The 26,905-nt window shown below is 41.1% G+C and overlaps 1 protein-coding gene across 5 annotated transcripts in view; it reads left to right on the forward strand.

Annotated features, from left to right (window-relative positions):
* PDGFRA (platelet derived growth factor receptor alpha) overlaps positions 1-21,176 on the forward strand; it is a 74,383-nt gene extending 53,207 nt beyond the window's left edge. For all 5 annotated transcript variants that reach the window (XM_087875334.1, XM_087875336.1, XM_087875335.1 and 2 more), the window contains 7 exons: positions 2,130-2,239; positions 8,659-8,781; positions 9,917-10,028; positions 13,087-13,186; positions 14,310-14,415; positions 17,272-17,507; positions 18,653-21,176. In XM_087875334.1, the coding sequence (XP_087731460.1) occupies positions 2,130-2,239; positions 8,659-8,781; positions 9,917-10,028; positions 13,087-13,186; positions 14,310-14,415; positions 17,272-17,507; positions 18,653-18,800 (935 nt within the window). In that variant the 3' untranslated portion in view covers positions 18,801-21,176. The remainder of the gene's footprint in view (positions 1-2,129; positions 2,240-8,658; positions 8,782-9,916; positions 10,029-13,086; positions 13,187-14,309; positions 14,416-17,271; positions 17,508-18,652) is intronic.
* The last annotated feature ends 5,729 nt before the right edge of the window (positions 21,177-26,905 follow it).

Raw genomic sequence — 26,905 nt, forward strand, 5'->3', positions numbered from 1 at the left:
AGCGATGGCGGCCAGTGGTTGGGGAACCGGTAGCGATGGCGGCCGGTGGTTTGGGGAACCGGTAGCGATGGCGGCCGGTGGTTTGGGGAACCGGTAGCGATGGCGGCCGGTGGTTTGGGGAACCGGTAGCGATGGTGGCCGGTGGTTTGGGGAACCGGTAGCGATGGCGGCCGGTGGTTTGGGGAACCGGTAGTGATGCCGGTGCAAGGCTCTGCCCACCCACCCGGTTGTTATTACTTCCTGGTTTTAACCAGGAAGTAACCTGTTTTTTACCCTCTGTGCATGCACAGAGGGTCGGCATGCACGGGGCGCATGCACTTCTGAATTGGTTGGGAAAGTAAGTAGATTTCACCCCTGGTTGATTATCTAAGCTTGTTGTCAAAACATCAATGGGTTTATACCCATTGTCCATTAGGATTCATCCCTAAGAGCTAACTGACTTTAAACAGAAGTAATTTGCAGAATGCCAAATTGATGGTTAGTCAAGGAGGGCCGTATGACCAGCTCATCCCTTTTACTGTCCTACAACGCTGAAATCTGATCCCTGGTTTACAGATCTGCTCTCTCCTGATTCTTCAACTGGATTCTATTCCAGACCCAGCTCCGTTGGCAGAAGCTTTACCACTAAAGCTTTACTGAGTCTAACCAAGTAACCAAATTATTATATTTTAGGCATATTGCAGCTGTCATTCCCCCGAGCGTAATAAGAGCCATGCTGTAGAATCATTGATCCTTTGAGAATCTTGGGTAACCCCAATTACCAAAGAGCACGAGCCAGCCTAGCAAAGCTAAACAGGGCAAAAAATGGATATAGGTCGAAAACAAGTGGATGACTCCATGCCATTTCTAAATGATGGCTTTGGATTTAAACCACACGGGAATAAAGTAACAACAAGGCCTGTAATGTGTAGGCGGTACTCCTTTAATCCTGCAATTTCTAGGGAAAAAATGTCTATAATTAAAGGAGAAATAAAACTATATTTAGTATTTGGATTTATTTATTTATTTTTTTTAAAAAACCCTCTTCTCTGTTCTTGATGGAGACAAACGTAGCTTGTTTTGTTGAAATGTTTTGGAGATATAGTTCTCAGTTCAATGTTATGGAATGGCAGAGGAAAGGTTGCTGGGTTTGGTAAAGGGAAACGACAGTCTAAGGAAATAATTATAATAAATTCTTAGTCTTTGAGTAAGAATTTTACACAGCAAAAGGGAGTCTTTGTAGTTAAATCAGTTTGCTGGAGATACAGTGTTAGAATAGAATAATAGAGATGGAAGGGACCTTGGAGGTCTTCTAGTCCAACCCTCTGCTTAGACAGGAAGCCTTATACCATTTCAGAAAAAGGGTTATCCAACATCTTCTTAAAAACTTCCAGTGTTGGAGTATTCACAACTTCTGGAGGCAAGTTGTTCCACTGATTAATTGTTCTAACTGTTCTAACTTTCTCCTTAGTTCTAAATTGCTTCTCTCCTTGATTAGTTTCCACCCATTGCTTCTTGTCCTACCCTCAGGTGCTTTGGAGAATAGTTTGACTCCCTCTTGTTTATGGCAGCCCCTGAGATATTGGAAGACTGCTATCATGTCTCCCCTAGTCCTTCTCTTCATTAAACTAGACACACCCAGTTCCTGCAACTGTTCTTCATATGTTTTAGCCTCCAGTCCCCTAATCATCTTTGTTGCTCTTCTGTGCACTCTTTCTAGAGTCTCCACGTCTTTTTTACATTGTGACGACCAAAACTGAATGCAGTATTCCATGTGTGGCCTTACCAAGGCATTATAAAGTAGTATTAACACTTTATGTGATCTTGATTCTATCTCTCTTGTTAATGCAGCCTAGAACTGTGTTGGCTTTTTTTGGCAGCTGCTGCACACTGCTGGCTCATATTTAAATGGTTGTCCAGTAGGACTCCAAGATCCATCTCACAGTTACTACTATTGAGCAAGGTACCATGTATACTGTACCTGTGCAGTACCTATTGTCTCCTTCATGTCTCAGAAAGACGCAACCTGTTCAAAAGCCTTTCACTATGATGCTTGCCTGAAAAAGATTGATGGATTGATTCCCCTGGAGTTCAAATTTAACAAAAGAATTTTTCTTTTCATTTTTTTCCCCTCCTCTCAATGAAATTAGATGGGAAGAATCTGCTTTCTGATGACAATTCAGAAGGCCTCAGTTTGTTGGATCTGCTGAGCTTCACCTACCAAGTAGCCCGAGGAATGGAATTCCTGGCTTCCAAAAACGTAAGTGGCAAAGCCTGAAGGGAGGCTTCATTTTAAACACAGCTTGCATCTCAGCTTTGCAAAGATGTCTTATAAAAGGAACAATCAACAGAAAGTGCATGATTATTTATATTGTATAGATGATTTGATAGTGCCTCACACAGCTGTCCAGTCCAAGGCACTCACACATAAACTCAAACCTTGGAGCCTTGGTAGTACAGGGGTTTAAGGCACCCTGTTATTAAGCTGGTTATTAAGACCAGCTGCCTGCAATTACTGCAGGGTTCGAATCTCGCCAAGGCTCAAGGTTGACTCAGCCTTCCATCCTTTCTAAGGTAGGTAAATTGAGGACCCAGTTGTGGGGGCAATAAGCTGACTTTGTATAAATATACAAAAAGGATGAAGGCTATTGCTGAGCACATTGTAAGCCGCCCTGAGTCTTCGGAGAAGGGCGGCATATAAATCAAATTAAAAACAAAAAAACCAAAAAAACAACAACAGCCAATTCTGTCATAAATCCGATTTAAATTTTCCTATTAAATCCTAGAAAACAAAGAAAAAATTACACTGATACCATTCCCTAGCAAGAGTAATAACAGGGAAGTTATCTAAATCAGGCGATGAGGAAGTAACACAATTCAAACACAACTGATAAGACTCTACATCAGGCAGTGGTGGAATTCAATTTTTTTTTACTACCGGTTCTGTGGGCGTGGCTTGAGGGGCATGGTGTAGCTTGGTGGGCGTGGCAGGGGAAGGATACTGCAAAATCTCCATTCCCTCACCACTCCTGGGGAAAGCATATTGCAAAATCTCCATTCCCACCCCACCCTGGGGCCAGGCAGGGGGGGTATTTGCCGGTTCTCTGAATTACTCCGAACTGCTCAAAATTTCCGCTACCGGTTCTTCAGAACCTGTTAGAACCTGCTGAATTTCACCCCTGACATCAGGGGTGTGTTTGACCTTGGGTGCCCAGGGTGGGCGTGGCCAGGGTGGGCATGGCCAGCTTGATGTCACTCGTGTTGGGGGCACCTGTGGTGGCCCGAACGCTCTGCCAGTGAAAACGGGCTCCCAAGCTCTATTTTGGCTGCGACAGCCTCCTGCAACCCTCTGCCAGCAAAAATGGAGCTCTGGAGCCCTCCTGAGTTCTGTTTTTGCTGGCAGAGGCACTGCGGGCCAGTCCTTCGCTGTTTCCTTCCCCATGGGCCAGATCCAAGCACCCTGTGGATCGGATCCAGCCCACGGATCTTGAGTTTAATACCCCTGCTCTACATGTATCATTACAGTACATAGGCTCTGGGTTTTTTGAAAGGAATGTATTTGTACATTTACATATTGCTTTCGGAAAAATGAATATTATTGTGGGAGGAGATGAGAAGAAACCTCTTGGTTCTCCTCTGACAAAGACTAGCTTCAAACCCCAATTTTCACCACTTTTAATCAGTTACTTGAGCTCTTTTAAGAGTGGGGTTGGGAAAGGGATCCTCTCTAAATTTAAGAGCCAACCAGATTTTAAGTAATATACCTCAAGAAGGATAATCCTGTGGGATGGTAGGAGTTTATCCCTGTCAGCGATTCTTCCCCAAACCTATCCCATAAATCTGCTTGCCATTACATAGCTTATGTATAAGCCACCGTTTCTATGTTAGGATCCAGGCAGCTTCAAATTTTCATGTGGTCAAGAAAGAGACTCCATGCCAAAACTCCATGCCAGGTTTAGAAACAAATTTAGCCTGGTTTGCTTGCTAGATTTGATGTATCTACACTCATCCTTCCTCTTCCTTTCCCTTAAGTACTACATTGCAATGATCTTTATGCTAAAGCAGGGGTGAAATCCAGCAGGTCCTCACAGGTTCTGGAGAACCGGTAGCGGAAATTTTGAGTAGTTCGGAGAACCGGCAAATACCACCTCTGGCTGGCCCCCGAGTGGGGTGGGAATGGAGATTTTGCAATACCCTTCCCCCAGGAGTGGGGAGGGAATGGGGATTTTGCATTATCCTTCCCCTGGAACGGGGTGGGAATGGTGATTTTGCAATATCCTTCCCCCAGGAAGTGGGTTGGGAATGGAGATTTTGCAGTATCCTTCCCCTGCCACGCCCACCAAGCCACGCCCACAGGACCAGTTGTAAAAAATTTTTAATTTCACCACTGTGCTAAAGGGATACATTTGAAACGTTAAACATGGAAACGACATCTAAGAGAGTATTCCCCACTAAAGTACCCACCTTTAACATTTCAAATGTATAAAATCAGTGCATAGTTGCTTGCTAGCATCAGTCAAGTACTGTAGTGGCACCTACCATCTGGAATGAGCTCCCCCCGGAGAAACAGAGGATCCCGGATCTGCGCACCTTCCGCCGTGCTCTAAAGACTTTTTTATTTCACCAGGCAGGCCTGGCCTAACTTTCTCACTCTTTTTAAACCTTTTTAATATTTTTAGTATTTTTAATATTCAAAGTTTAAATTTGTTTTAAATTGATTGGGTTTTAAATTTGCCTGGGCCAAACTATTTAATTTGATTTTATCTCTGCGTTTTAAATTTTGTACGCATGAATTTTATTGTTGGCTGTTCACCGCCCTGAGTCCTTCGGGAGTAGGACGGTATACAAATCAAATAAAAGTAAAGTAAAGTAAAAAGTATACTCAGTGGTACCTCAGTACTCATTGTTAATTGTCTATGGAGATTCTCAGTCATCCAGGTCATGGTTCTCCCAAAGCTGTTTTTTTCGAGAGGCAACTGGACTTTCTTGTTTTTGAAATGTATTTGAATATTAGTTTCTTGTTTTTCTTTGAAGACGTTTTGCTTCTCATCCAAGAAGCTTCTTCAGCTCTGACTGGATGGTGGGGAATGGGAGGATTTATATTCCTTGCAGACAGCAGACAACCCAGTTAAAACCAATTTCAAATTAAAACCGAACGGATGGGATCAAGCCAGCCCTAACTTAATAACTGCAATGATTCACTTAACTGTGGCAAGAAAAGTCATAAAGTGGGGCGAAACTCGCTTAACAAATGTCTCACTTAACACCATCAATTTTGAGTTAAGACATGGTCATAAGTTGAGAACTACTTGTATTCTACTTCCCAGCAAGAGTTACTCACTTTTCCAGAAAACCTTCCCATCATGCCTTGCGTAGCAGTTACAAAGGGGAGATTAGGGGACTGGAAGGTAAAACATATAAAGAACGTTTGCTGGAGTTGGGTATGACTAGTTTAATTTTTTTTTTTTAATTTGATTTATATGCCGCCCTTCTCCAGAGACTCAGGGCAGCTTACAATGTGCTAAGCAATAGCCTTCATCCTTTTGTATATTTATACAAAGTCAGCTTATTGCCCCCACAACTGGGTCCTCAATTTACCTACCTTAGAAAGGATGGACGGCTGAGTCAACCTTGAGCCTGGCGAGATTCGAACCTGCAGTAATTGCAGGCAGCTGGTCTTAATAACAGGGTGCTTTAGACCACTGTACTACCAAGGCTCCTTTGCAGAAGGAAGTCCAGTTGCCTCTTGAAAAAGCACCTTTGAGACAACCAAACATTGATTTTGATGAGTACGAAAAATGATGACTATCAAACTTTTTTTTTTTTCATAATGGAGTGAGTCACAAGGCAGCCGACACTGGCAAGTTCTAGGTTGTGTGTCAAGTACCAAACAAACGATGAGTACTGGGATAAACGTTTTGCATCAAAATGTGTTGAGTGGGAAAGTTCTTCCGTTTTTTATTATTACAATGTAGCGGAATAAATACCACTGGCTACATTTGTAGACAAAACTCCGCTCCTGTTTTTGTTTTTCTCTTTTTCCCCTGGAGGCCTGAGTGTTGCTGGCTGGAAGTCTTTTGTCTTGTTTTTTTTTTTTTTCTTCTAACAAAGCCTGCTTAGGCGGAAACATGGCACTGAGGCTTGTGAAGTCAGACAAACAAATAGGTGGGGGGGATTCCCCCACTAAGAATTTAAAGGAACAAGTTTTAACTCTTCAGTCCCAGAAACCTGATTTTAATATAATAGAATTTCTCTTAGAGGAGATTGAAAGAAGGGATGAGATTGTGAATCAGCAACTTGAAAAATTTAAGCAGGAAACTAAGGAATTGGTGAAATCCAAGTTTGACTTTTTGCAGCAAAAAATTTTAAAAGTGTCAGAATTCATGATTCGGTTGGATACAAATACTAATTTACTAGAGTCAAAAATGGATGAAATTCAAGATAAATTGGACAATAGAATTCAAAAAATTGAAAATGATTTGTTAAATATTCAGGATTATAGTTCAGAAGAAAAATTTAAAATGGATGCTGACCAAAAGTCTGGTAATGTAGAAAATCTGCAACAGAGGATTCAAAAAGAGGTTCTAAAGATACAATATAATTTCACAGAATATGCAATAAGACTTAGAGGTTTGCAGGAAAATAACAGAGATGACTTAAGGAAAATATCTTCTGAATTTCTAGCTGGGATTTTAAAGATTCAACCTGAGGAAGTGTTTTGTAGGATTGACAGAGCTTATCGAATAAACTCCTGGACTGCCAAGCAAAGGCAATTGCCTAGAGATGTGGTAATCTATTTTTCAGATAAAGAAATTAGGAATAAAATTGTGCAAAATTCCTTCAATTCTAATTTGCAATTGTATGGAAGAAAGATTTGGATTTACAAGGAACTCCCACCTAAGATATTAATGGAAAGGAAGAAATTTGGCTTTCTGGTGTCTGAGTTAAAAAGGAGAAATATTCAATTCCGGTGGGACGTCCCAGTTGGTATTATATTGAGATATCAAGGAGAAAGATACCAGTTAAATACTGTTGAAAGAGCGGAAGAATTTTATCAAAATAGGTTGAAAATGAATTTAACGTCTTCAGATATAATACAGGATAAGCAGAAGGAGCTGGAACTAAAGACAGAGACTGTACCAGATAAATTGCCTTTGGATTTATCGGATACCCCAGCTGGATTATCTACAAATTTGAGAGAAGTGCCATCTGATTTTAATGTGATGACTTATCAAGGCAAGGACAAGCATGGAAACCAATTAGAGGATATACAAGGGATAAAAAAGAAATGCGAGACACAAAAAATTAGGATGGAAGTCAAACCCACAAAAAGAAAACAAAAAAAGAAATAGGTTGTACAAAAATAGAAATTTCTAACCCAAGCAACAGTGAAGCCAGTGATTTTAAAATATGAATGATTATGTGAAAACATAGAGGAGGCGACATATTGGTCAATATCATCCTGAGGATAGTGGCAGATCTCTGCATTGCCGTAATTTTGGGACATGGAAAGAGCCTCAAATTGATGGTTTTGAATTATCTACTTTGAAACTTCTTTTTGTGTTGATAAATATATTATAATTATCTTGAATTATAAGGCAAGAGAATCACATTGGGACATGCAGAAGATCGGGTTGTTACCCAATACGATGATGGAAATTAATAATCCTGATGAAACCCACAATTATTATTATATGGAATACAATTATAATGTCACTCGGGTGGTTGTTTTTACTTTTATATATATAAGAAGATGTTTACTACTGATGGGGGCAGATATGATTGGAGATCTTGAATAAACTGTTGCATCCGCAAGTTATGTCACCCTATTATGGATGTTGGTTTTAACAATCCAGTGGAAAGACTTCAAGAAGATATTATATGGACTATAAATTTAAAGTTATTGTCTTTTCTTTTTTTATTTAGATATAATGGAATATATATATATATATATTTTTAAGTAGTGTGGGCAGTGAATTAAAGATATCAAGAATTGTTGTGTATGGTAAATTTGTAAGACAGTGGGTGAATAAGCTAGCTACAGACTGATTAGTTTAAGAAAAGGGATTTTTAAGTGATACATTTAGGGGAGTGGAGGAAATGGATAGAGTGGAATAAATGTTAAATTAGATTTTATGGGGAGCCCGCTTTGAAATGTTATTAAAGTAGGACTTATCGTATAGTTTTAAAGTGGAAGGTGGTTTTGAATTGTTGCAATAATGCATAGATATAAAACACTATTATGCTAAATTAGAAGTTATTTTATAATAGTTATAGTATAATGTGTTTGTTTTTTTTTTGTTTTTTTTTCTCTTCTTCTTTTCTGAAATGTATGGATAAAGGGGGATTTATAATACTTTTAGTAAGTAAAGGTCAGTATTTTGAGGAGGGAGTAAGTAATCTGTTATGAATTAGGGTTTTTTTTTGTTACGAAGAAGTCACAGGGGGGGAAGGGTGGGGAGGGGGGGGAGGGGGGGGGAGGGGGGGGAAAAAGGGGGAAAAATTTGTATTTGAAAACCTTTTCAATAAAAAAAAAAAAATGTGTTGAGTACCACATTTGATGAGTTTCAAAGCAGTTGAGTACCAAGATACCACTCTAGGCATGGTATTATTCTAAAGATTATATATTATAATATGCATATATTATTTAAAAAGTATACTTTTTTTTTTTTTACACAGTGTGTGCACCGTGATCTGGCGGCACGAAATGTCCTCTTAGCACAAGGAAAAATTGTGAAGATCTGTGACTTTGGGTTAGCAAGAGACATTATGCATGATTCCAACTATGTTTCCAAAGGCAGTGTATGTATTGTTGTTGTTTTAACATGGGCTGAGTATAGTGGTGGGTTCCTCCCGGTTCGGTCCGGTTCGGCCGAGCCGGTAGCGGTGACGATATGACATCACCAAACCAGTTCTCCCCCCCGCCCTCCCAGCCCCCCACCCCACCCACGTTATTCTTACCTTTTATTTGGTCCCACCTCCAATCTATTGCTGCCTCCTGAGTCCCAGCTGATGACTAGAGGGAAAAAAACTGTTTAAACTCTTGCCGCGGGGCTTCAAAGGGCCGCCCTACAGCTGATCAGTGTTAAAAGCAAACAAATGAGTCGGGTCGTAAGTGCGAGGACTGGTCGTAAGTGCGAGGACCTTCCAGAAATGACTCTGACCAGCTAGCCACGCCCACCTAGTCACATGACCTCCAAGCCACACCCACAAAATAAGCCACGCCCACAGAACCGGTAGTAAAAAAATTTAGAACCCACCCCTGGGTGGGTGAAAAACAAGCCACAGCGCTGAAAAAATGGTCAACTTTAGTGTCTTTGCTACCTACCTACCCACATTCTTGCGGCTTAAAATTTGACTTTAAAGACACTCTGATAGTAAATATTTCGTTTATGAGAACTCTTGCATATTTTCTAACTAGCTGAATACCTGTGCTCCGCTACGAAACTATGTGATCAGGCTTGATAAATTGACACTTACATCTTGAAAATTAATGAGTAGTTATGATCGGCCTCTCCTCTCCCCTTCTCTCCCTCAGGCTTGCCCCACAGAAGCCTCCCCTATCCTATCCCCTTCTCTCCCTCAGCCTTGCCCCACAGAAGCCTCCCCTATCCTATCCCCTGCTTGCTGCTGTGAAAGTAAAACTGAAACTGAAACTCCTCTCCTCTGCTTGTGTTTTGCATTTGGAACAGATTTCTTTTCAGGTGGGGAGGGGAAAAAGAACTCCTTAGCATCAGAGCCTGTTAATCATAATATAGGAACTACTAATGCTCTGATGGTCATTTCGAAAAATCCTTTCTTAGTGAGCACCTAGAAGCCAAGAGGAACATACGTGGCAAATTTCAAGTTTGTAGGCTTTATGTTTCTGGAGATTTTGTGATGATGCGTGAGTGGTATTTCGCTTTTATATATATAGGTTAACTTTTGCCTTTTTCAGACCTTTCTTCCAGTGAAATGGATGGCACCTGAAAGCATTTTTGACAACCTGTATACCACATTAAGTGATGTCTGGTCCTATGGCATTCTATTATGGGAAATATTTTCTCTTGGTAGGTAAATTAATTGTTTGTTGTGTGAAAGCATCGAACCTGATAAATAATTAGACATCTGCAATATCTGGTCTACCCCAGCATGTGATGTGGGAGGGAGCACACTGCATCCCTTTTGCCTTTCAGCTCCAATCCAGGAGCCCTCAAGCAGTCGCATTCACGGCAAACCATTTTTATACCAAATTTATATTTCCCGGATAAAGAAATAAAGGGAGACTAGTATCATCTTGAGCCAAGGGAGAGATTAAGTGTTTTTCTATTGAGACATCTGGTCTACCCCAGCAGGTGATGAAGGATGGAGAACTTGTGGCTCAGTGGTTAATACAACTGCCTAACATGCAGGCAACCCAAGTTCGAATCCAAGTAAGGGTATGGCTAGCTGATGAGAGCTAAATAGCTTGAAATAGATCTATACTAGTCTCCCTTTATTTCTTTATCAGTGAAATATAAATTTGAATACATACATACATACATACATACATACATACATACATACATACATATATATATATATATATATATATATATATATATATATATATATATATATATATATGTTTTCTCAGGTTTTCGCGGGTGTTTGTATGTAGGTCTTTGGTTATTCGGGTCTTCTCCCACGTAAAATTGGAAGTGTCTTGGCGACGTTTCGACGAAGTCTCATTCGTCATCTTCAGGCTGGTGTTCTCGGCTTCGTGCTTCCAGGAGCAATGTGAGATCGCAGCTGTCTCTTCCTTTTAACTGCTAGTGGAGGTGTGAGCTGATTGGGTGGGAACTTGGCTGTGTTCTGATTGGGTGGAGGTGTGTTCTGATTGGTTAGGGGCTTGGCTGTGCTCTGATTGGCTGGGGGTGTGTTCTGTTTGGGTGGGGGCTTGGTTGTGCTCAGCTTAGTCTGAGCTGAGACTTCGTTGAAACGTCGCCAAGACATGAGACTTCGTCGAAGTCTCCCAAGACATGAGACTTCGTCGAAACGTCGCCAAGACACTTCCAATTTTACGTGGGAGAAGACCTGAATAACCAAAGACCTACATATATATATATATATATATATATAATGGTTGAAACTTTTGTTTAGAGGCATGTTAACCAAAATTGTTGCAGTATTACTTTTTTTACATTTGCCATGAACCTCTGGTACCAGCAGACAACAATAAAAATAACAACATAATATCAGCAAGTATACACTGCTGACAGCTACATTACTGAAAAAGTTGCAGCCTATAATTTTTCATTTCCCAATTTTATAACAAATTCTGTGAATTAGAATTTAGAATTCTAATAGGTTAATTTTGTAAATAATATTCATTTCCATGTTCTCCAAAGTCAGTCCGTAATTCTGTTTTGGATATTTATTGGCAATGTGTAATAGTCAGTTTAACTGTTATTATCTAATTAAAATAAATTGTGCATCCGCATGTTCTTTTAATTGATTTTAATTGATTTTAATTAGATTTTCTATTATTTCTTTCATTCTTTCTTTTGTTTAATTAAAGCGAAACAATTCATTTTTCAAAAAGCTTCCCCAAAACACAGTCCTGCCTGCAGGATTGTGTGCCCTCCACCATCATTCTTGCTCTCAGTTTCCCACCCTATCACCTCAATGTTGAATGCAGTGATGGCCACAAAAATATGGTCCACCCTATAATAAGTAGAGGGATTCATACCAGTGGTGGGTTCCTCCCGGTTCGGTCCGGTTCGGCTGAGCCGGTAGCGGTGACGATATGACATCACCGAACCGGTTCTCCTCCCCGCCCTCCCACCCCCCCACCCACGTTATTCTTACCTTTTATTTGGTCGCACCCCAATCTATTGCTGCCTCCTGAGTCCCAGCTGATGCCTAGAGGGAAAAAACCTGTTTAAACTCTTGCCGCGGGGCTTCAAAGGGCCATCCTACAGCTGATCAGTGTTAAAAGCAAACAAATGAGTCGGGTCGTAAGTGCGAGGATTGGTCGTAAGTGCGAGGACCTTCCAGAAATGACTGACCAGCTAGCCACGCCCACCTAGTCACATGACCTCCAAGCCACACCCACAAAATAAGCCACGTCCACAGAACCAGTAGTAAAAAAATTTAGAACCCACCCCTGATTCATACGTTATGCTAAACCAATAACTCCAAATGTTGCTTTATGCCATAGAATGAAGTGGGTTTATTGCTGGATTACAAGACATTAATAAATAATATGTTTTCCTATAGATTTGGATATCTGTAAAAAAATCCTCCTTTTTTTTTTTTGCAATTGTCCGTCCTTAACCAGGGATTCATATATACAATTATAGACTGCAAATATTTAGAGTGATGATATCCAGTCTGTTAAATCTCCACCTAGGCTGATTAGGTGGCACAGTGGTTAGAATGCAGCATTACAGCCTAACTCTGCCACCTGCCAGCAGTTCGAGCCTGACTGGCTCAAGGTTGACTCAGCCTTCCATCCTTCCGAGGTCAGTAAAATGAAGACTCAGATTGTTGGGGCCCATATGCTGACTCTGTAAACCATGTAAATTTATTTTTATTTTATTTTATTTTATTTCCAATTTATATACCGCCCTTCTCCCTGAGGACTCAGGGCGGTGTACAGCCAGAATTAAGAACATGAAATACAAATATTAAAAAACAATTAAAATATATAAAATTTGGCCCAAAAATTAAAAATCACAAACCAATTAAAACATTTAAAAATTTCTTCTTAAGCCAGCCCGGCTTAAATAGGGCTGTAAAGCACTAGGAAGCGGTATATAAGTCTAAGTGCTATTGGTATCGCTATTGCTATCCCAACCACTGAAAGCACATATTGATGAAGGAGATGTAGCTTGTTTAGAAGTCTTGCAGCTGTTGAAATTCTGCTTGAAGGATGTGACCAGATCATTACTGCATCTTGATTTACCTGCTTTCTAAAATTTGTGTGTCTCTCTGTGTGTGTGTGTGTGTCTGTGGAAATTCTTGGACTCTGATTTTTGACGTATGCTGAACCAGTCAAGCTTTGTAAGAATAAAAAGATGGATTTTGGGGTGCTGCTTCTTGAGCCAGAAAATGCGATGTCAACTTTCTGCTATTGTTTTCCAGGTGGGACCCCATACCCTGGCATGATGGTTGACTCCACCTTCTATAATAAAATAAAAAGTGGTTATCGGATGACAAAACCAGACCATGCTACCTGTGAGGTGTATGTATCCACTCCCATCTTCTTCCTCTGCTGGCATGTAATAGGGATTAAACCTTTTCAGCTCGGTGTCCTTTCATCATTCCGTCCAAAATGTTTCCGGGCTTAACTCTGAAATTTGCACTAGAGCTCTAGCCATTGATTGGCCTGAATTCCTGCCATATTGCTTCTCCTAAAAACAAAACAAAACAGTGTTGCGCTTTAAGAAAAAGATGCTGTTTGTTAAACCAATTAGATAATAAATTAACAGATTATCATGAATTTCCTGGGATACTTAGAAATATATAAGGGTGTCAGCTCCGGCATGCCCAACGGCCTGGAGATGCCATTCAGGGGAGAACGGCCGTCGCTACAGCTGCGGAGGACAGAGGCCCTGCACGCTACCTTGCCAGCTGCTGAGGAGTTGGGATGGAGGGCGAGGAGTCGATCCATCATCTGGGATGGTCGCCGTGTCTCCGGGAAGCCAGGCGGCCACCGAACAGCTGTGAGGCGGCCGCACGGTGATGACGTCAGGAAGGGAGCGACAGCACTTCATCAAGACTCCCCCTGCCGTTCTCCTTTGATCCCAGAGCCGGCTGTTAGGTTCGGAGCCAAGATTGAGCAGCATGTTCCAAGGAAACCTACATGAACACTTCCCCCTTAAGAGACTGGCTTTAATAATTACAGTTACTAGAGTAGAACTTCCCCTTTAAGGAACTGACTTTAAGAATTACAGTTAGAGTAAAACACATACTTCTGGGTCACATGGGCAGGGTAGGCGTTGGGGATTGGCTAATGAGGGCTGGGTGCACTGGTGTATTGTATAAAAGGTGATGGGAACCCTGGGCAGTTAACTCTAACAATAATTTCATTTAAGTGGTCAGTGAGTGCCAGGAATAAAAGGTAACAGCATCAAACTAGGTTTGTTTTGTTTGTTTCCTGTATTATCTTCTTGGAACCTGACAAGGGGTATATAACATAGTAGAGAATGAAATCAATGTTGGTTTTATTGAGATGCATTTATGTCATTAGTTGAGAAGTCTACCACGAGTGGCTTTCCTCCCTTTTTTCATCAACCTTATATCTTGTCGTCAATTTACTTATGAACTTTCCCAATCACAGATATTTTCTTCTATCTGGTTCCCAGGTATGACATCATGGTGAAATGCTGGAATAGTGAGCCTGAAAAGAGACCTTCTTTTTACCACTTGAGTGAAATAGTTGAGAGTCTGCTGCCTGGTGAATACAAGAAGGTTAGTCTTGTCAGAAAATGGATGTTGCTTTTAGGATTTTTGTTGGAAATTCTGTTTATATAAAGCACCACACAGAGCAAACAAAAGAGTACTGTCACCATGTGCTTTACTGCTCAACTATTTAACTGTAACAGGAAACAGGAAACTCCATTTAGAACAAAAGAGCATAGAGTATATACAGTATACCATAAATCCAAACACGTAAATACTGCCATCTACTGGCTGAATACTACTGTAGTTGTATTGAAATATATTCCAGCAATGAATTCCAACAAATTAAAAAATATGTTTCTTTATTGAAGGATTATGGGCTTTAAAATTGTATTCTAGAGAATGATGGCAATGTGAAGATAAAAAGTTGGGATGCCTGGGACAAACCTGACAAATGTTATTGTTGGATGGGCAACTTACATGCCTTTAGACTCCCTTTCATAGAGGATTGTCTAGCTTGTGCCACTTCTAAAAGACAGATGATCCATCACATAGCAGATCCTGGAAAATCTGTTGAAGTTAACAGGTTGTTTGGTTCCTCATTGTTGTTATGGACGATAATTTTAGTTTTAATACTTCAGGTTTCCAAAGCTGTTGAGCCACCTTTGATCTCTAATTAAATTCTTGACAATATCAGAAAAGGTTGTTGCTGCTACCTTGCTACCCTTCCATTTGTGCAGAGTCGTCACAGACATTTGTGCTGTAGGGGCTTCAGTTAACACAACCACTGTTCTCATAAAAAAAATGTTATTCATTTCTGGAATTATTTTTCTTTAAAGACACAAATTCCTTGTGTGTCCAATCACACTTGACCAATAAATTCTATTCTATTCTATTCTATTCTATTCTATTCTATTCCATTCCATTCCATTCCATTCCATTCCATTCCATTCCATTCCATTCCATTATTCTCTTCTCTTCTCTTCTCTTCTCTTCTCTTCTCTTCTCTTCTCTTCTCTTCTCTTCTCTTCTCTTCTCTTCTCTTCTCTTCACTTCTCTTCTCTTCTCTTCTCTTCTCTTCTCTTCTCTTCTCTTCTCTTCTCTTCTCTTCTCTCTTCCCTTCCCTTCCCTTCCATTATTCTCTTCTCTTCTTTCTCTTCTCTTCTCTTCTCTTCTCTTCTCTTCTCTTCTCTTCTCTTCCCTTCCCTTCCCTTCCCTTCCCTTCCCTTCCATTATTCTCTTCTCTTTTCTTCTCTTCTCTTCTCTTCTCTTCTCTTCTCTTCTCTTCTCTTCTCTTCTCTTCTCTTCTCTTCTCTTCTCTTCTCTCTTCCCTTCCCTTCCCTTCCATTATTCTCTTCTCTTCTTTCTCTTCTCTTCTCTTCTCTTCTCTTCTCTTCTCTTCACTTCTCTTCTCTTCTCTTCTCTTCTCTTCTCTTCTCTTCTCTCTTCCCTTCCCTTCCCTTCCATTATTCTCTTCTCTTCTTTCTCTTCTCTTCTCTTCTCTTCTCTTCTCTTCTCTTCTCTTCTCTTCTCTTCCCTTCCCTTCCCTTCCCTTCCATTATTCTCTTCTCTTCTCTTCTCTTCTCTTCTCTTCTCTTCTCTTCTCTTCTCTTCTCTTCTCTCTTCCCTTCCCTTCCCTTCCCTTCCCTTCCCTTCCCTTCCATTATTCTCTTCTCTTCTTTCTCTTCTCTTCTCTTCTCTTCTCTTCTCTTCTCTTCTCTTCTCTTCTCTTCCCTTCCCTTCCCTTCCCTTCCCTTCCATTATTCTCTTCTCTTCTCTTCTCTTCTCTTCTCTTCTCTTCTCTTCTCTTCTCTTCCCTTCCCTTCCCTTCCCTTCCCTTCCCTTCCCTTCCCTTCCCTTCCCTTCCCTTCCATTATTCTCTTCTCTTCTCTTCTCTTCTCTTCTCTTCTCTTCCCTTCCCTTCCCTTCCCTTCCATTATTCTCTTCTCTTCTCTTCTCTTCTCTTCTCTTCTCTTCTCTTCTCTTCTCTTCTCTTCTCTTCTCTTCTCTCTTCCCTTCCCTTCCCTTCCATTATTCTCTTCTCTTCTTTCTCTTCTCTTCTCTTCTCTTCTCTTCTCTTCACTTCTCTTCTCTTCTCTTCTCTTCTCTTCTCTTCTCTCTTCCCTTCCCTTCCCTTCCATTATTCTCTTCTCTTCTTTCTCTTCTCTTCTCTTCTCTTCTCTTCTCTTCTCTTCTCTTCTCTTCTCTTCTCTTCCCTTCCCTTCCCTTCCCTTCCATTATTCTCTTCTCTTCTCTTCTCTTCTCTTCTCTTCTCTTCTCTTCTCTTCTCTTCTCTTCTCTTCTCTTCTCTTCTCTTCTCTCTTCCCTTCCCTTCCCTTCCCTTCCCTTCCCTTCCCTTCCCTTCCCTTCCATTATTCTCTTCTCTTCTTTCTCTTCTCTTCTCTTCTCTTCTCTTCTCTTCTCTTCTCTTCTCTTCCCTTCCCTTCCCTTCCCTTCCCTTCCATTATTCTCTTCTCTTCTCTTCTCTTCTCTTCTCTTCTCTTCTCTTCTCTTCCCTTCCCTTCCCTTCCCTTCCCTTCCCTTCCCTTCCCTTCCCTTCCCTTCCCTTCCCTTCCATTATTCTCTTCTCTTCTCTTCTCTTCTCTTCTCTTCTCTTCTCTTCTCTTCTCTTCTCTTCCCTTCCCTTCCCTTCCCTTCCCTTCCCTTCCCTTCCCTTCCCTTCCCTTCCTCTCTTCTCTTCTCTTCTCTTCTCTTCTCTTCTCTTCTCTTCTCTTCTCTTCTCTTCTCTTCTCTTCTCTTCCCTTCTCTTCTCTTCTGTGAAGCATAATCCTTGAATGGCAAAAAGAAATCTTATTGCACATAGATTAGATTTTATAGAGAAGGGAAGGCGGAAAAAGCTGTAAGACAATAAGGATGAGTGTTCTAGGCTTCTAAGCAATTTTTTTTTCAATTTTTCCCCCCCAGAGTTATGATAAAATTCACTTGGACTTCTTAAAGAGTGACCATCCTGCCGTCACACGCATGAGAGTGGACTGTGATAATCCATATATTGGTGTCACTTACAAGAATGAGGACAAACTGAAGGACAGGGAGAGTGGATTTGATGAACAAAGACTCAGTGCAGACAGTGGCTATATAATCCCACTACCTGATATTGACCCTGTATCAGAAGATGAACTGAGCAAAAGGAACAGGCACAGGTAAGATTAGAAGGGACTTCATCAGTTTTGGTCATGTGAGGAAGTACAGTCACCTTTGCTCCGCAGTTCCTGTAACTAACTCATTTTTATTGATATTTTCAATCTATAACTATAGCAATAGCAATAGCCCTTGGATTTATATACCTGTTGTGACCTAGGCTTCCTGAGTCATTAAAACACACAAGTAGTCCCCAAAACCTCTTTTATTGCAACAGCTGTGAATTACATTCATTCACAGCTGAGTCCCAATTAGTTGCAAAAAGTCCTTCGGGAGAAGTCCTTCGGGATAATCACCAACCTTTATCTCTCTTGACATGCTGCCAAAGACCTACTTGGCAAAGCCACACGAAGTCCAGAATCAAACAGAGATGCCGACTGGGAACAGAATTAACAACGTTGCTTTTCTGCAAAGGGCCCACGTGCCTTTGCTCCTCTTTTAAGCCTTATGGGAGGGGCCAATCAGCTCCAGGCCTTACTCCTGAGCTGTCCCTTTTGTTTTAACTGTTTGTGCCTTCTGGCAGCTCTGCGCATGCGTGCACTAGGAAAGGCTCCTCCTGTTCCTCTGCCTCTCTGCTATCTGACTCTGGAGGCTCTGGAGTCCATGAATCACTCTTAGATGGCCCTGGTCTCATCTCTACCTCCAATGCAGAGCCTCCGTCCGGGCCTTCCCCAGACTCCAGGACTGACCCATGTTCCTCCCCAGCCTCCTCACTGTCAAACTCCGCTGCCAGCTCTGCAGGCTGCTGGCGGACTGCAACAATACCACTTCATAGTGCTTTACAGCACTGAAAGGTTTATAGAGTAAGCATATTGTCCTCAACAATCTGGGTCCTCATTTTACCAACCTCGGAAGGGTGGAAGGCTGAATCAAGCTTGAGCCGGTCAGGATCGAACTTCTGGCAGTGGGCAGAGTTAATTTGAAGTACTACATTCTAACCACTGCACGCTCTTTGCATTCTAGTCTTTCTGTGGCCACTATATACAACTGAACAAGGGTTTTAAGTGTTGTACGTGGCCCAGAGTCAGTTCCTTGGGAGACGTGTGTCCATACAAATACGATAAGCGGACAAACAGATAAGTAAAGTGTTTTCTGCAATGGTTTGTTACCTTCTTAACTTTTTTTTTCCTTTTGTGTTCTTACGCAGTTCTCAGACGTCCGAGGAAAGTGCCATCGAAACTGGATCCAGCAGTTCTACGTTTGTGAAGCGAGAAGACGAGACCATCGATGATATTGACATTATCGATGACATTGGCATGGATTCCTCAGAACTCGTTGAGGACAGCTTCCTGTAACTCTGGAAAGTAGAGTGGACAACTTTTGAGCTGTGCAAAACAAAAGAGAAAAGAGGAAGATCAAGATATAACTCGTGAACTTTCAATTTGGTTAGGAAAACCACTCCAAAACAGAAGACCTGCCAATGTTTGTGTCTCCACAAGTGGTCACAGAAGCTCCCTTGGTTCGTGGAAGACTTTGAAAAGCCAGTTTCCAAGCATCCTTCTTCTTTGAAGTACTCCATAGTAGCAGTTCAGTCTTGTTTGCTGTTTCAGTAGATGGATGAATAAAAGGAAAAGGCCACGGATACTGCAGTTTGTGTTTCAAGGGCATTCATAACTCAGACGGATAAAATTTCTACTACGGTGAATCATTGTCAGTGTGATTGTATAAATACCTACCAGGTATTTCCTACCAGGATATCTTATTTTTTTTTAAAAGAAGACCACTTAAGACTTTGGCATTTTTTTTTTTTACTTCCTTAAGTTTATATAAGCTGCTGGTGGATTATCACCTGAGGTGAATGACATATTGAAAAGTAACCACTTTGGAAAAGCATGAAATGGATTAACACGAAGTAATGTTTTATTTTTTACAGATAATGCAAACAAAAAGGGAACGGCAGGTATTTCCAAAATATATTCAATAGCTTATTAAATCAAATGAGATTCCCCCCCAATAACCATAGAGGAATAGTTCTTTATCTACTGTTCTCAGTATTACTAAGTATAGTTTATAACTACTTCTTGTCCTTTGTTAAAACGCAGTACTTAAAGTCACTACTAACAAACTAAATCATTTTAGGGTTTAAATATTTACACAAAAGGCTCTTCTATTTGACTGTTTTGGTAAATTAAACCTAGTGTAGGAAGTAGGATTAGAAAGTGTTTTCTGAGGAGTCTAGATATTAATTTGCCTTCCTTAACAGAACAGCTTTCTTAATACAGCGGCTAACATGCTAGTAAGACTTCACTAGCAGAAACTGATTTTACAGAATATAGAAATCTGAAAATGTATTTTTAATAAATGTAATACATTTACAATCAAATTATTGTACAATAGAAATAGGTGACCAATTAATAAGGCTGCTTGAAGCATTGAGGAATGATGGTACACATTTTAAAAAATTTTTGGGTGTGTGTGTGTGGTATACTTGTAACTTGGATGATTGGATACAGCAACTGATCTTTCTGAACAAGTTTTTTTTTTTCCCCTGAGCCTGAAATTTCCAGTTGCGTAGCTACTTTGTGCAAAAACGTTTTCGTTCTAAAGGAATTTTCCTACGAAAATTAGCAAGTTTTGTTTTTCCTGCAATTTCTCCGATGGGCATTGAATCAAAGTATACTCCATGCATGCAGTAGACTTAAAAAACACAGGTCTGCCTAAATTCTGTAGATTTAGTGGAAAAAAGTATGCCGCTGCATTTGTAAAATGTCAATCAGGTAGCATTAATTCTTCTTTTATATATTCTGAGATAGGTTTAATATTACTCTTTTCTTAATCTGCCTTTTTAATACGTGTGGTAGAGTGTCAAATTATTGTATGATTTATAGTGGAATCCTATTCACGTCTACGTAAAAGTAAGCCCCCCATCAGGATGTTGGCTTACTTCCAGATCGGTGCATATAGGATTGTAGCTTTTAGGCTGTGATTTTTGTCAGAGGGTCTGTGGAAATAATAAACTGGAACCGGTCTGTATAAATAAAGACTGGGAGCGTATGGTGCACACAAGACGAAATCCCATAATTACGAAAAAATTCAGTCTGGAGTTTTGTAAAGAGAAAAATAAGAAAGCGTACTTGCTTAGAAGAATCTGCTCTTGGTTCTGAAAGCGAAGTTGCATGCAAGTCTATATGTGCAATTTTCTGAATTGGCTCAACAGTGGAAGCAAAAAAAAACCCAAAAACCTTGGCATGTTGTGAAAGGCATTTGGCATACAATTACACTCACCGCAAAGCTCCGACTCAATAGATGGAGCAGAGACTTGGCATTAAGAAAATGTTGCCCGTGTGCCAGTCTGAAGCGTTGATGGATCTCCTGTTCAATCTATGTTCCCAAAGTACTCTTAATGATCCTGCAAAGGTCCCAGAGAGACCATTGCTTGAAGCAATATGTCAATCGCTTCTCTGGCTAGAATTTATGACAGTAAAGAGCAGCATATAAATAAGATCCTGAGTTGGCAAGGCTGTTTTAGAGACAGTGTTGTGTTTATGCTAAGCTCTGTGCTTGGTCCTTGGGCTGAGAAGCCCCCCTTCAGAACTTATCTACAAGGTGAAGGAGTGTTTTGGGTCATCTCAATGATGATTCAGCAACGCGACTGCTCACTTGATTCTGAAGGTTATCTGAAATGCCAGATGATGCTTTAATTTAGTGGAATAGAATAGAATAGAATAGAATAGAATAGAATAGAATAGAATAGAATAGAATAGAATAGAATAGAATAGAATAGAATAACAGAGTTGGAAGGGACCTTGGAGGTCTTCTAGTCCAACCTCCTGCCCAGGCAGGAAACCCTACACCCCTTCAGACAAGTGGTTATCCAACATCTTCTTAAAAATTTCCAGTGTTGGGGCATTCGCAACTTCTGCAAGCAAGTTATTCCACTTATTAATTGTTCTAACTGTCAGGAAATTTCTCCTTAGTTCTAAATTGCTTCTCTCCTTGATTAGTTTTCATCCATTGCTTCTTGTTCTACCCTCAGGTGCTTTGAAGAATAGTTTGACTCCTTCTTCTTTGTGGCAATCCCTGAGATATTGGAAGACTGCTATCATGTCTCCCCTAGTCCTTCTCTTCATCAAACTAGACATAACCAGTTCCTGCAACCGTTCTTCATATGTTTTAGCCTCCAGCCCCCTAATCATCTTTGTGGCTCTTCACTGCACTCTTTCTAGAGTCTCAACATCTTTTTTACATCGTGGCGACCAAAACTGAATGCAATATTCCAAGTGTGGCCTTACCAAGGCATTATAAAGTGCTATTAACACTTCACCTGATCTTGATTCTATTCCTCTGTTTATGCAGCCCTCTCACAGTTACTACTATAAATGATCTCTCCAAGCAGAAAGCATGATTCAGCCCACATTAAGTTCTTGGAAGATGTCCATGGAGATTCTCAGTCATCCAGGTCATAATTGTCCCAAAGGTGCTTTTTGAGGAGGCAACTGGACTTTCTTGTTTTTTCTTTGAAGACGTTGCGTTTCTCATCCAAGAAGATTCTTCAGCTCTGAAAAAGCAGTCCAAATTGCCTCTTGAAAAAAAAAAAACCACCTTTGGGACATTCTTGAAAGATGTTGAACTCAACAAATGATAGTTAGATGCATTCTCAAGGATCTCCAATAACAACGGCTGATGTAACAATAAATAAATATTTCATTGTATATTATTCTGGATCTGCCCAACATCACTTGCACCAAATAAGTAAACCCAAATTTTCTAGTGATCTACCACTACTTCTCTCTGGGCCAGTCTAATTAATTACAAGTGGGTTGAGATCAGATGCAGACTCCCAATATCTTATTTAGCATGTACCTTCATCAAGTGTTCGCATCCCACTGGGCGGAAAAGTAGGATAGAAATTTTATGAATACCCCAAAAATATAATTTAGGGCTGTTTATGTTCCATCAGCCTTCATGTTTCACCGAGCATTAAATGAACTACAATATTCTTGCCTTGTTGACGGTAATAGTCTCGCCTTTCTTTTGTATCTCACAAAACGTGCCTTACTCCACAAGATGCATAGTTCTCTATTTTGTGGACAGACCATCTTGCCTTCACATTCTATGAAGTAGCATCTCGCCTACATGGGCTCAGAAGGTGCACAGGATCAGATCTGGTTAATATGCAGAATAGGGGACTGCCATAAAATACTGGGGACGTAGGATAGACTGACGAGTACAAATAACCCCCACAAAAATCCCTGGTTGAAGCCAACAGTGAACTAATTGTGTGCCAGAAAGCTACATAAATGTGTCTATGTTGATCTTAGTTCCTTGTTGCATTACAGTGCAAATTGGTATGTACTATATGCGGTTCTCTGCTCTCCCTTGCTTGCCACGCTTCATGCCTTTGAGACCAATACTTATTATGGGACCAAGATTTAGATATGGACCAAAATCTTTCTTATTGTCGTAATCTTCTGAAAGTTATAGCTCCAGATAGAGCAGTGGACTGCACATTCAAAAGAAATACTTAAGTCAACCTCAACCCAAGAGCTACCGTATTTTTCGGAGTACGAGATGCACCTTTTTCCCCCCAAAAAGAGGGTGAAAATCTGGGTGTGTTTTATACTCCGAATGTAGCCCCGCCTGGCTTCTCAAACGGAAGTTCGAAAAAAGCTTCAGAAAAGAAGCCCCCAAACAGAGCTTCAGAAAAAAAGCCTCCAAACAGAGCTTCAGAAAAAAAGCCTCCAAACAGAGCTTCAGAAAAAAAGCCTCCAAACAGAGCTTCAGAAAAGAAGCCTCCAAACAGAGCTTCAGAAAAGAAGCCCCCAAACAGAGCTTCAGAAAAGAAGCCCCCAAACAAAGCTTCAGAGGCTTTTTTTCTGAAGCTGTTTCAGAGGCTTTCAGAGGCAGAAAAAAACATTTTTTTCTGAAACAGTTTCAGAAGTTTCAGAGGCAGAAAAAAAAACAAGGCACAGAGCTCACAACCAAGGAACCTGTTGCTAAAATTCACCTCTGGGAACAGCAGATTGGGGGTATTCCAGGAGGCCGATCCATCTGCCAATCAGCTTTTTTCTTATTTTCCTCCCCAAAAAGTTGGGTCTTATATTCCGGTGCGTCTTATACTCTGAAAAATACGGTACTTTATGCAGTTAGATTGCAATCCTATGTGATGGTAAGCTCCACGGAATTAAATGGAGCTATTTTTTTTTAATTGATGTATTTAGGATTGCACTGGATTTTAATAATATAATGGCAGATGAAAATCACCTAGTTTCTACATTATGTCTACTAGTTTTTACATTATGGCTACTAGTTTCTACATTATGGCTCAGATTCAAGAAGCTTTCACAAAAAAATAATAATAAATGCCCAGTTTCTGTCTGTTCCATATACACATGACAATCAAATCTGCCTGTGAAACAGAATTTTCTTGGTTAGAATGGCTGATCTATTTGTTAAAATGTTGTCTGCAATTATACAAAAACAGTCCTATGATATAATGAAGGACATAAGATAAGGTGATGTTATACATCAATATGTATATATGTATTTTTATATCAATTTTGAGGAGTACAAAACATTTATGACAAGCTGTATCACTGCCTTCGTTGATAATTTTTTTTTACTGTGATATATTCCACAGGCATGCTAACTGTTGCACTTTTAAATGTCCAAAATTTATATTTTAGATAAGGAATGATAAGGAAAAGATTGTTCCGAGTGGTAGTTTTGGGAAATGTTTGGGAAGAAGAAGCTGGAAGAGTGACTAAAGGTACAAAATGTAATGCAAATGCCCCTTTTCTTATTTTTTTTTTTTTGTCTTTAAGAACATGTAAATTAAGATCTTTATATTTCAATAAATGATATATATATATAATTTAAAAATACTTCAGAAGTTTTTATTCTTATTCAAAGCAATCCGCTGTTTCCGCCAGTCCGGTGCTAGACATGATTCAATTCACCTTATTTATTCTAAGTAGCAGTCATTGCTAATACAGTTAGTCCTCGACTTACAACAGTTCATTTAGCGACCCTTCAAAGTTACAAAACAGCACTGGAAAAAATCAACTTATGACTATTTTTATACTTACGACATTCCCACATCCCCGTGGCCACGTAATCAAAATTCAGACGCTTGGCAAATGACTCACATTTATGACGATTGCAGTGTCCCAGGGTCACGTGATCAGCTCTTGGGGCCTTCTGACAAGCAACGTCAATGGGGGAAGCCAGTTTTACTTAACAACTATGTCAGTGACTTAACTTCAGTGATTCACTTAACAACTGCGGCAAGAAAAGTCGTAAAAGTGGTTAAAAAAACTCACTTAGCAAATGTCTCACTTAGCAACAGAAACGTTGGGCTCACTTGTGGTCGTTAGTGCAGGACTACCTATAGATCAAATTGCTTCACTTTGAACAACCTGTGCACTCAGAGACAAATCTTGTGATTGATGAGGCATTCCGCAAGGAATATATATAGGGCTGATTGTTGGAAGTTAGGACGTACCTAACCTGGGGCTACTTATGACCCAGATTCAAAATTCCCATGGTCATCCCTCACTCCTCCATAGTCATGTGACTCAGCTTTGGGCTCTTGGCAACATGGCTGCCTTTATGGTTCTTTGTAGAGTCTTGTAAACCTGTGACAGTAGTGGGCTTCTATTGGTTCTGTTGTGGCTCCGTTACCTAAGCCTGTGTTATTGGCAGGAGAGGACTCTGAGAGTGAAGGAGAGGAGTTGGCAAGACCTTCCTCTCCAGGACCCTCCTCTCTGGCAATGCCTTCGGTGTCTGCCAAAGGTCAAGAGATAGGCCCAGGGCCAAGCACGTCCACGCAGCCACAGGTGGACAGTAATGAGGGAGATGAGTCTTGGCTGGATGCTCGGCAGCGTCGCAGAGATAAGCGAGCGCAACAGAAGAAGAGGCGTGCCAGGGATTAGGCTGAGTCACTGGACCACACCCCACAGGGTATAAAAGAGGGTGTGGTGGCCGGTTCAGCTCTGTGACAAGCAAAAAACGGATATCGGACGACCTTCTTTGTATTTACTGGACTTTGTTCATTATTGTGTATTGGCTTTGTTCTCGGACGAAGGGAGAAACTCCCCCCCCCTCGTGAGTAAAGAATACCTGGCAGCCAGCCACTGGATTGCTGCCAATTCTGATACAAGATAAACTGTTGTCAGCTGAGTTCTTTAACTGTTGCCTGTCTGTGGGGGTGCATGTTTGAGACGGGGACAGAACAGGTTTGGCCCAGTTCGGGCGAGCCGGTAGCGACGATGGTGAACTGAAAGCGAACTGGTTCTCTCTGATGGTTATGCTGGCCCTCCCACCTGCCCCTGCGTTATACATACCTGATATTTTGTCATTTTTAGCCCAGCTGAAAGGCACGGTAGAGCGGATGGCTGCGTCTCAGCCTTTCCGTAATACACTGTGCTTGAGCGGAGCGCAAGTTTGGCGTGTGTGCGCACAAAGTGCGTGCATGATGCGAACCAGTGGTAACACTGGTTGAAACCCACCACTGACCTGTGACCATGTTTTATGACAGTTTTGCTGAAAACCGGCACTTCCAGTTTTTGGCAAACTGTGCCCATCGTGAACTACTGGTTCAACTTAACAACTGCGGCTGTTGCTTAACAATCACTGCAGCCACTTTATGATGACTTGTTTTACGATGGTCACAACTTACAATTGTGATAGGTTGGCTCCTTGACAGTCATAAGTGAAGGATTACCTGTATTTATATTTCAATATGACTACTCTTGAAGCCGAGAAACAGTATGAGCTGCGTTGTAATCCAGACAGGGTTTTACAAAGTCTGGTAAAACAACGTTTTGTTGTGGTCCGCCAGCAGCCTGCAGAGCTGAGTTGGACAGTGAGGAGGCTGGGGAGGACCACCTGGAGTCTGGGGAAGGCTCGGACGAGGGCTCTGCATTGGAGGCTGAGAAAGGGCCATCTGGGAGGTACGTGCTGCCTCTAGAGCCTCCAGAGTTGGACCTCAGTGAGGCAGAGGAACAAGGGGAGCCTCTTCCCAGTGTGCGCATACGCAGAGCTGCCAGAAGGCAAGAACAGTTAAAACAAAAGGGACGACCCGGGAGTAGGGCTGGGAGATGATTGGCCCCTCCCATAAGACTTAAAAGAGGAGCAAAGGCATGTGGGCTCTTTGCAGGAAGCCAACATTGTTAATTCTGTTTCCAGTCGGCATCTCTGTTTGATTCTGGACTCCGTGCAGCTTTGCCAAGTAGGTCTTTGGCAGCGTGTCAAGGGAGATAAAGGTGGGTGATTATCCCGAAGGACTTCTCCCGAAGGACTCTTTGTAACTAATTGGGGCTCATCTGTGAATGAACAGAATTCACAGCTGTTGCAATAAAGGAGGTTTTTGGGACTACTCGTGTGTCTTAATGACTCAGGAAGCCTAGGGCAGAACACATTTATCATCTATATCAGGGATGTCAAACACAAGGCCTGC

This window comes from Pantherophis guttatus, chromosome 8 (assembly GCF_059756535.1).
Source record: "Pantherophis guttatus breed Tessera chromosome 8, ASM5975653v1, whole genome shotgun sequence".
NCBI classification, from domain to species: Eukaryota; Metazoa; Chordata; class Lepidosauria; order Squamata; family Colubridae; genus Pantherophis; species Pantherophis guttatus.